Here is a 10,960-nt window from a genome sequence, read left to right on the forward strand (position 1 = left end):
AGAAGGATTTAAGCCAAACACTACATCCCTTTTGTTTCCCGCTTAACTCTGCAAAGATTGGACATGAAATTGTAACCTTTCTACTCTTAGCTTGCTGTACCAGACATTGTATTTAATAAAAATAACTAAAATCTGAGCTACCTCCGATATCAATTATTCTGTAAGCCAAAACACGAAACTCAATAACACTTGATAAGATCAATCGATCGGATACTTTGTGCTCCATTTCTAACTGGTGTTGCATTGTACAGGATTTATCAGCTTGGTGGTGTTGGCATTTAGTAGCTAAAGGTTACAGATTTAGTATTGTGTTGGTGATACGTAATAGAGAATTTAATTTCTCAAAGCTTTAGACTTTTGAAAGATTTAATAGTTTTATTTCAAATAACAAAGACACCATTGTGTTCTCTGGATCACAGGTCAGATAGTCATCTGCTGAATGGGAACAAAAGTTTGAAACTGACCAGCCTATCATTCCCAGGTTTGACTGATCAGATTTGAACACGTTTCTTTCCAATTGACATGTGCTCTGCAACCTATTCTGATTTAAATGGTGTCTACAAGGCTTAATTTCGTCTCTCAACTGGCTTCTGGATTGAACCCACAAAGCACAGTACAGAGTGCTTTTTTATTCTTATTCTAGGTTGTTACATCTTGCTACTTTCGCCCTCTGTTTATCAGTGTCACAGCCTGCTCCATTATTCTGTAACTTGGATATTCACAGCTGGCTCTCTCAAAATTAATAACCGTAGCATTGCTCAAACTGAGGAAATATTTTTAGCCCAATAATCATATGAAAGCAATTAAGTTAAACAAGCTGTATATATTAATTTGACATTTTGGTTAGTGCAAACAATTGTGTTGAGATTGGAACAGAAATAAAAACTCTTCTGAATCTTAATAAATTAACAGCAAAACTGCACTTCTTTTACCCTCCCAGGGTTGAGTTTTATTTCATCCCCTGCGTATTATTGTGACCAGGTAGCTATCCAGTCAGCATACACAGGAGCACACTGATGGTACATACACCTGATGTTTAAATCATTGTATAGTGCTAGTGAAATATGACACACAACTGTAGCTCAGCCACCCAGCTGAGAACAGCTTCATTTTGAGAATCAGCTCTGAATACAATAAAGCAGATTATCTCCATATTTTAAAATGTTATTACTTTCCCTTTTTACTTTTACTGCTCAAACTGCTGATTTAAAAAGAACTCAGTTGACCTCATAAAGAACATTCTTCCAGACATTGTACAGGGATGCTTCATTTTTAAAGTCATATTCAAAATAACTAAAAGAAAAATGTACTGATTTTAACTGAAAGAAGCCAATCAGGAAAAAGACTTTTGATTTCACATTGTGATGGGAACCCCCACAAATGTTTGCATTAATATTTATGGTATGACTCCATAACAAATTACTGCTTAAAAGGACATCTTTACAGGATCAAGTAAATAATTGTAAGCAGCTTTAGAAAATAAAAGCCCAAATTATAATCTTGTATGTATTGCTGGAGTTAAAAGGGATGCTGACTGTTTTCTGAACTGTCTGTTCGTTGGAATACCAACACTATCTATTTTTCACTGTCAGGATACAAACCACTTGTGTCTTAACATCCATGAGAGCATCACTTCTGTATTCATCCATCAAAATAAATGCAGGCCATGGTTAGATGATAATGAGATGCAGGACGACACTTAAATAGAGGGACTCTGAGCTCTGCTTTTGCAGTGGCAACATTAGATTAGTTTTGATCATCAAAACTCTACAATTCGATTGCAAAAAAACACAGATGACGCCAGTAATGCTCAATGCATCAGGCAGCAAATCTGATGGAAATAAATCTGAAATGTGATCTCTGTTTCTCTTTCCACAGATGTTAATGGAACTATTGAGTATTTCCAGCATTTTCTGTTTTTGTTTTGGATGTCCAACATCAACAATATGGTAGTTTTGCATGTTTGAATTAATCATGCTTTCATATCTCTGCTAGTCATACTTCATTCATGAGAAAATATACAAGGTCACACTTATTATTAAAGCTGGCACTTGCTGCTTCTTCTGCTGTAGGGAGGTGAGGTTTACAAATGCTGTAGATGTTGGAAAATAAAAGGTAGAATGGCAATTGGTTCAGAGATGGAAATGATGTGTCTGAAATTGCACCTGTAGATCATCTATTAGTTTGACAATAGTAATGTTACAGATGGCAACACTTAGGTTATAGTGCTGACTGGACACCCCTCCCAGTTGTGCATTTCAATAAAGGAGCTCTTTGAGATTTTCTTGGGTAAAGATGCACCATAATATAAATGTTTTTAGAAGAAGAATCTCTACATTGTGGAAACAGGCCCTTCAGCCCAACAAGTCCACGCCGACTCTCCGAAGAGTAACGCACCCAGACCCATTCCCAATGCTCTACATTTACCCCAAACTAATACACCTAACCTACACATCCCTGAACACTGTAGGTAATTTAGCATGGGCAATTCGCCTAACTTGCACACCTTTGGATGGTGGGAGGAAACCGGAGCACCCGCAGGAAGCCCACACAGACACGGGGAGGATGTGCAAACTCCATACAGACAATCGCCCGAGGCAGGAATTGAACCCGGGCCCCTGGTGCTGTGAGGCATGTTCCGAGAATGGTGGGTAAACTTTAGGTTTCCCTAGACATTGAAAGCATTGAAATATATGTTTCGCATAGCTCATGTTTTATTTATGAGCTTAGAGGTTTACGTGTTCTCCATCCAGTATGAGACAAACATATCCAAAGTGGTCCAGTGTGCTCAGTGGCTGACCTGTACCTGTACTTGCATTTTATCAGTGTGCACCTGAAACCAGATTGTATCAATATGAAAGTGACAGTGCATTGGCAGTCTGCTTCCCATATCATATTGTATAATCGTTCTATTATTTTGACTTTTGTGGATAAAAAACAAAATGTAAAGGATATATCATAGTTAATCAAGGTTATACTATAAACTATACTATTTCCAAGACAATACTATTACAGTCAGCAAAACAAAATACATTGTAATTATATTTTGAAAATAACATTGCACTTTTAAAACAGCAACAAACATTTAAATTAATCTCATTTAATTTAATGACCATAACCCTACCTGATAATTTTACAATATACCGATGTTTCGGCAGGGAGTGGAAATTAGGAATTTATACCAAAAAAAACCCCAAGGTGTGAAACTTCTGCCTATTGTTATGTTTGTTGTGAAACATTTTCTACTGGTTCCAACATTTTACAAATTCTCTTTAGTTAGGTGTTAAAGTCGGCATCACATTGTGTAGACAGTGTCAATGTGGTGGCGAGATTGCCTAGTAGACATTCACTTTGCATGAACTCCTCAGATATTATGGGATAAACCAGGGTAACTGTTAAGAACTATATAGTTTGTCCTGTTTCTGTGCTGTTATGAGCTTAAAAGCTCAACTATTGAACTTGCATTGACAGCAATATATTTCTAGGACACCACGGTAATATTATGACCCTATATTTACACTCTTGTTTTTAATTAATTGGAAAATTCTGCTGGAACTTTACAGTTTGGGAAAAATGAAGATAGCACAGCATCTCTAGAGCTAACAGGGTGTGCTGTAGATATATCACCATAGATACAGAGCAGCTCCATATTCGGACTGCAGAATGTTACCACACTTCTGTATGTTGAAGCATGCTTTTGATATATCCTTTCTGTACATTATTAGCTCGGCTTTATTTTTAGTCTGGATGGATGATTACCAATTTCGGAGGTTTAGTATGTGGCTCCTCTTGCTTTGTGGGTCTTACTTAGTCAGACGCAGTTTTTTTTCTTGTGTGCCTGTTAGCCACACTCTCCCAGGGCAGTGTACATGTAAGGGTACTCAAATTCAATCCGCCAGGTCCTTTCCGGCTGCTCTCAATCGAGGGGCGTAAACCCAAAACAATTAAACACTGATAACCCGATAATGAAAGGGATGTAGTTTACAAAGCATCACGTGGCGTTTCAGCGATTGTCATATAAAAAAATTCCTGGAAGTCCTGTTACTGTGTTACATTGTCATTGCTATTCCCCGCCTATGGCTCTGTATTTTACGTGAAATAAAAAGTTTTTTATTTAAATATGGGGCGGTTTGGTCTTTGGGAAATTGTGGTCCCTGAGATTTCCAAACAAGAGAGACAGTGATCTACACGCAAGTTGAAACAAGTGACTGTCACCTCGGAACCACCCAGAACAGGGGCCGGGTCTTACCTGGAGACGTTCATTTCGCGCGGGGGGCGGGTAGCTTTGTCGTAGGCAACTTTCGCGAAGACCCCAGCGATAATCACAAAGGCGATGACTCCGCAGGTGATGTACACCGTGGTGTTGGTCTTGTCTTTGCTCGGGTCATACACGTTGTCCAGCTGTCCCAGATCCGGGTCGGTGGTGACTTGGATCTCCACTTTGGGGGTCACGTAGTTTTTACAGCCGTTCTGCTCCAGCCGGTAGTTCTTGTCCTGGCAGCAGTAGCGCATGTAGCAAGTGCCACAGCAGTAATTGTAGGAAGTCCTGTTGCACTCGAAATCGGGGTCCCACTGGCCGGCCACGTCGTAGTGACCCCGACATTTCTCGGAGTGCTGCAGCACCAGCGGCTTCATCTTGTTGATCTGCAGGACGGGCACCACCACGGTGGCATTGACTGGCGCCGCTTTGCCCCCCTGGCGCCGCGGGGGTGAAGCCAGTGTCCTGTTGCTGCGGCTCCTGCCCGCCCACACCAGCAGGCTCAGGGGGTCCATGTAAACCAGGAAGAGGAGTAGGTGTTGCTGCATGGTCTCTGCCAAGAGGGAGGGGGGGGGGAAGCAGGCTGGCAGGGCTGGTACCGTTTCTGTTCCCCCCCCACCCCGCCACCCCCCCTTTACTCTCTCTCTCTCTCTAACAGTGGCGTTCCCTGGCCCACTCCCAAGGAGCTGGGCTAACAAACAGTTCCCACATGGCACCGATCCGGGAGACCCAGTAGAAACATCCTCCTTCTCTCTCTGTCTCTGTCTCTCTCACTCTCTCTCTCTCAGTCGGCCGTGCAAATAAATGGCTTCAGGAAGCTTGCTTGTCTGGAGGTTGCCCTGGTAGATATCAAACCGTGTTGCTCTCCACTGCGGCAAAATTGGACTGTTTCCCCCCTCCCATAAAGGAGAGAGGGAATACAAAAGTCTTTGGCTTGTGAGGATCAGGTTGAGCTGGAGCTAAATCCCATCGCTGGGGAGGCTGCAGAGAAGCCCCTTCCTCTCTTTCGGGATGTAGAAGTTTAGGGGGGCGTGGGGAAAGGGGGCGGGAGAGAGAGAGCCCCTCGACACTCACCACATGTTGTGTTCGAGATGGGGGAAGAGATTGAATGCCCCTGTCGGTTTCCACAGCCTGGGCTGGTCTGCCGAGTGCTAACAAGAACAGATAATACACACAGAAAAAAAAACAGGCCGGTTAGAACAGTGGAAGATAGAGAGAAAGCGCTTTCTACATTCAACTGAGGATAGGGATGGAGAGATGCACCAAACTCCAAGCGCACACACACTGACTGAGGCAAGGAGCAGGATGTGAGAACACTATTCAGTGCTACTCCCGAGAAGTGACATGGTTTAAAAGAGATTGGAGGGGGTGGGGGGGAAGTGGGTTACGTTTCAGTGACGGGAATCCTCGCTGTTGGAGTTGGTGCTGTTCTGGGATCCTGGCCGAATGGCCAGCCATCTCCACCAGCTCACTCCCCCAACTCCCCCCCCTCGCTCCCCCCACATCAACATCGCATTGTTATTCATTCAGAGGGTGAGCACCTTCAAGACTTACCCGCGGCTCACACACACAGGGGCATCTGAGAGAGAGAGAGAGAGACCTCACACACACACACACAGATGCTCAGACACGGCCCACTCCGCCTCCAGCGAATGTCAAAACCCACTCGAATGCTCCGAACAGCACAACCTCGGCTCCGGTCTCCTACTTAAACAGCCTCCCTTCCTCCTATCACCCACCACTCTCAGGGGGTAGAGAATAGGCTGGAGTGAGAGAGAGAGAGAGGGGAGGTTACTCACACAGACTCCGCACCGCTGACGTGCGAAGGGTGAACGTTCGCACACCCCGTCAGGGGCTGACTGCGAGCCCAGCTCGGACTCACTCCCAAGTGGACTCCTTCCTGCCCCAGGCTGCCGCTGAGTGAACGTGAAGGCGCTGCTCAGAAGCTCTTCGGCAAAGGCAGTCATCACACACAGCCTGCTCCACTCAATCAATACCTCACAAAAACAACTGAGCCTTTCATTGCAGGGAGTCTGTAAAACAGTTGGATCAGGAGGTGGCTGTGGTTGACAAATTCTAACGATGGGGTGTACACTGTCAGCTAAGGTCAGATTTGGAGGTGGGGGGGTAGTGGGGTGTTTGGGGATGGGGAGTGCTCTCTAATTGCGGGAATTGGTTTATGGGATGCGGCCTCACTGCAAGTCAGTTCTGATACCTCATTAAAGGCACAACAGCCTGATGTTACAACAAACACTAGAAGGGCTGGAGAAACTCAGCCGGTCTGCCAGCAAGCGTGCAGAGAGAAGACAGTTAACTTTCGAGTCTTGTGAGCCCCCTTCAGAACTGGGATCCGTGAATGACCCTCTCCATATGCTTCTCAAAGACAGCCCGACACTCCACCGGGCGGAGCCGCTTGTCCCGCTGCTCCCATTCTAAGAGCGGCTGGCCAGTTTGGGATCGAGCCAGACTGACAGCCTTCAGCCAAATCCTTGATCGAGACCGAGCGCTCCAGGGAACGTGGATATTGTGGTGGAGATGGGACAGCCAGAGAGGAGAGGAACACGAGGCTCGCTCTTTTCCACCACAGGCAATAGACCTGTCCCTGTACCTGTTACTCGGACGTCCGTAGGGGACGATGGTCCTAGCGTGTGCTGTGACATTGGATTGCGAATATCTAATATACTTTCCCTGAGCATTTAGTCCGCTTGCAGTTTTCAAGGCAGCAGGAGATGTTTGCACGTTGCTTTGAAAAGCTTTCTACCCCAGACGTCCTGCAGGATCTCTGCTCCCATGCATGTTATCAGATTGTATCTACATGCATTTGTAGTCCTAAACCTTGCTTGATTTAAAATAAAATAAGCAGAAGATTTAAGGATACACTGCTCAACGTTCATTTCTAACCAAATCACAGTTCCCTAGGCAGAGGTAGCCGCAACACTAAGTGGCAGTATTACTGTTCTCTAATTTTAGTTTTAAATCTCATCTGGTCGTTACCACTGACCGACTCCTTTAGTATTTTGCTGGAAAAGCGCAGCAGGTCAGACAGCATCCAAGGAGCAGGAGAATCAACGTTTCGGGCATAAGCCCTTCTTCAGGGTTCCTGAAGAAGGGCTCATGCCCGACACGTCGATTCTCCTGTTCCTTGGATGCTGCCTGACCTGCCGCGCTTTTCCAGCAACACATTTTCAGCTCTGATCTCCAGCATCTGCAGTCCTCACTTTCTCCTTTAATACTTTCCCAACAAGTTTTGATTCGTGCCTAATATGTTTCCCTTGCAATGATCAATTAAGGCAACTACTTTGACTAAATGTGGGATATTTGGTATGCATTCCGATTATTTATTTTATATCTAGCCTCTAAGACTCGAATAGCCCATAATTCGACTTGAGCCATATTCATATCAGAATTAAGTGGGAAGTAGGAGATGAAAATAAAACAAAACCGGACTATCAGATAAATTGAATGCAATCAAGAGGCGACTGTTACAGGAATGCGCCACACCACCTCAGGCATATCCTTCAGGGAGGAAGGGATGTGTATTCTGAGAGTCAAACCGGACTCAAAATGTCAACTCTGTTTCTGCCTCTGCACAGATGCTGCCAGACCTGCTGAGTTTCTCCAGCACTTTCGATTTTTATTTCAGATCCGCAGCATCCTCAGTATTTTACTTTTAGTTCAGGTTCTGAGTAAAATGTGGAACTGATTGTTCCCAACTCACGGAGTCCTTTGCCCGGTTTCCCATCAGCACGTTCAAGATTCGTGCTGCTGACAAAGACGTATCTTCACAGTGGGCCCCGAACACGGGAATAGTGTGCGAAATTAGCACTTTAAACTGAGATTGGTTCTCCTATTTCAGGAGCGACTCTTAACATCCCCAACTGCACAATTGCATTGCGGGCAAAATGAAACCGCTTGTGAATTTTGCTTCTTCGAGCCCGGCTGAATAGGATTCAGGAGATCGGTTAACAAAGACAAAAAAAAGGTACAGGGAGATAAAACCTGATCTGTCTGCTGAAACATCTCGACATGTTTAAAGATCAGGGGGAAAAGATTTGGAGCCGAAAAGATACAGGCGCTCCTGGTTGCCAAGCAACAGGAGTGTATTAAAGTTAGCAGCGGATTCTCAGATTTCCCCTTGTTTCATATTGATACAATTTTTATTCGATTTACTCGTTTCTGGAGAGACGGTGGCGCCAATTGACTTTTTAAAAAAAATTCACTCTCTCCGTGTTTAAATGTGACTGTTAAACTCACTGTCTTGGCTCCTGAAACAGTGGAGTTGGGGGTGGGGGGGGGGTCTCTGAGCAGAGTGCTGTAGAGACCGTGACACAGAATGGACAGATGAGAATGGGGGGGGGGGGGGGTTAATACAGCCCTGTCATATCCAATATCGCTGCTGCTTCCAATTCATCCTGCGAAGGATTTTTGTCTTGTCTTGTTGAATCACTCCCTATTCCCGATAAGAAGGGCTAGGGACAGTATCCCCCCCACCTCCGAGTGATGTTAATCTTTTCCTCCTGAGGAACTTGAAGCTGGTCAGTGAACCGTCAACTGTGGTATTCCTTTCTGTAGCGCCGCCTGGGCAAAAAATGTATGAAGTGCCATTCTGTTTCAACATGGAATAGTCATTTCCAAATTATAAAAACAAACTAGCTAGTGAATAATATCCCAATAGTTTTTCGGAGCACGCAGGTAACATGCCGCTAATATGTGCAATGTACTTGTCACCACTTGACTATGTTAGGATTAGGGTTAGGGTCACCAATCCCTTCCCCAGTGTTTGCATGGACCAGGAAAGTCCAGGTATTAATGTGCATAAGTTTCGAGTATAATTCTAGACTTAAAAACTTTGATAAGCTGCGTGCACACAAACACGCGAGTTTAATTATTGGTTAATATTCACTCTTTATGTTAATTCGCCTAACTTCTGACAAACTCGAATATTTCCGGCTTTGCACAAATTTCCTCCAGGCAGGAAGCTGCAAGAAACAGTGTAGCAAATCGGGGAGTATCGTCCTAGTCTATTCAACGGCAACAAGTTATTCAGGTATCACATTAGCCAGGCGTTTTGGAAAGTGAGGACGCGGACATCCTGTCTGCAGTGTTTCAATACGGAGTATCCTTACCGGGTTTTGAAATCAAGTCTAATCAGGCGATAATAGCTGGACGGTATAATGATGTTACCATCCGCTTGTTTTTTTTTCCCCGATCTGAATACAGAAATTCTATGAATTCAATCCATTACTGGACACATCTTAATCAAAGTCGAGAGTGTGATGCTGGAAAAGCACAGCAGGTTAGGCAGCATCTGAGGAGAAGGAGAATTGACGTTTGGGGCATCAGCCCTTCATCGAGAATGAGGCTTGTGGGCCAGGGGGCGATGAGAGATAAATGGGAACAGGGTGGAGATGACCTGCAGGGGGTGCAGTGAGAGAGAGACTCACTGAGATCCTTGCAGAGAGAGGAGAACTTCTTCAAGGTAGGCATCCTTGGAAGAGGGTTTGCAGTAAGGTTAAAATTAAGATGCAGTAAGATTAACATCTTAATCAAAGTCAAGACAATTTATATTTCTGGCCATATTTCTGTTTTCTCTTCAGTTCTGATAGACTTGTAACTTCCTGTATCTCACAGATGCTACCTGACCTGCTGTCTTTTTTGTTCTAAAAGCATGTGATGTTTATAAACTGTTTTCTTTTATAATAGGAGGCTTCCAGGAATAGATAATGCTCAAATTTAATAAATAAAATGCTTCTAATCCTGGGTCAAACTTGAACCTTCTACTCTTTATCCCTAATCTTTTTCTATCTGTTTTTTTCACATCCCCTTTAGGATTTTGCATGGCAATTTGTTAAGCAGATGAATTGGACAATATGTTCTAAATAAGTTAAAGAGCTACTGGAGATCTGAAACAAAAAACAGAAATTGCTGGTGACACTCAGCAGATCTGGCACCATCTGTGGGAAGAAAGCAGAGTTAAAGTCGAAATGTTAACTCTGTTTTCTCCCCACATTCTGATTAACTCTGTGTGCGCTAAGAATTATGGAAATAACAAATTTTGGATTTTCAGTCAGGCTCACAGTTTGGTGCACTTACTGGAAACTACGTGTATTAAGCAAGAAGAAAAACTGAAATTGCAGGAAAAGCTCAGCAGGTCTGGCAGCGGCTATGGTGAAAAATCAGAGTTAACATTTCGGTCAAGTCACTCAATGCTGCCAGACCTGCTGAGCTTTCCCAGCAATTTCTGTTTTTGTTTCTGATTTATAACATCCACAGTTCTTTCGGTTTTATTTTATATTAGGCAGGTCCCTGTTCATTACAGGCAGTAATAACTTGTCCACACACTGTGTCTGTTACAGCTCAACAAAACACATGATAGCCATTCTCTGGTTCATTTCTCAGGGCAATGCATTGACAAATCAGAATTAATGTGCCTGATTTAAATTTTAAAACAAAAGTCTTGACAGTTTGTTGTCGGTCATTATCTAATGGAGGCATTCTACAAAGCAATCATTTTAAGACCATAAGACATAGGAGCGGAAGTAAAGCCATTCGGCCCATTGAATCCACTCTGCCATTTAATCATGGCTAATGGGGATTTCAACTCCACTTACCTGTATTCTCCCCGTAGCCCTTAATTCCTTGTGACATCAAGAATTTATCAATCTCTGCCTTGAAGACATTTAGTGTCCCGGCCTCCACTGC

At 43.8% G+C, this 10,960-nt stretch overlaps 1 protein-coding gene across 1 annotated transcript in view; it reads right to left on the reverse strand.

Annotated features, from left to right (window-relative positions):
* Positions 1-5,013, reverse strand: part of LOC122562342 (protein shisa-6-like) — a 482,656-nt gene extending 477,643 nt beyond the window's left edge. The window contains exon 1 of the mRNA XM_043715219.1: positions 4,250-5,013. Coding sequence (XP_043571154.1) covers positions 4,250-4,806 — 557 coding nt within the window. The 5' untranslated portion in view covers positions 4,807-5,013. The remainder of the gene's footprint in view (positions 1-4,249) is intronic.
* Between the last annotated feature and the right edge of the window lie 5,947 nt (positions 5,014-10,960).

The sequence above is a fragment of the Chiloscyllium plagiosum genome, chromosome 24, assembly GCF_004010195.1.
Source record: "Chiloscyllium plagiosum isolate BGI_BamShark_2017 chromosome 24, ASM401019v2, whole genome shotgun sequence".
Classification (NCBI taxonomy): Eukaryota; Metazoa; Chordata; class Chondrichthyes; order Orectolobiformes; family Hemiscylliidae; genus Chiloscyllium; species Chiloscyllium plagiosum.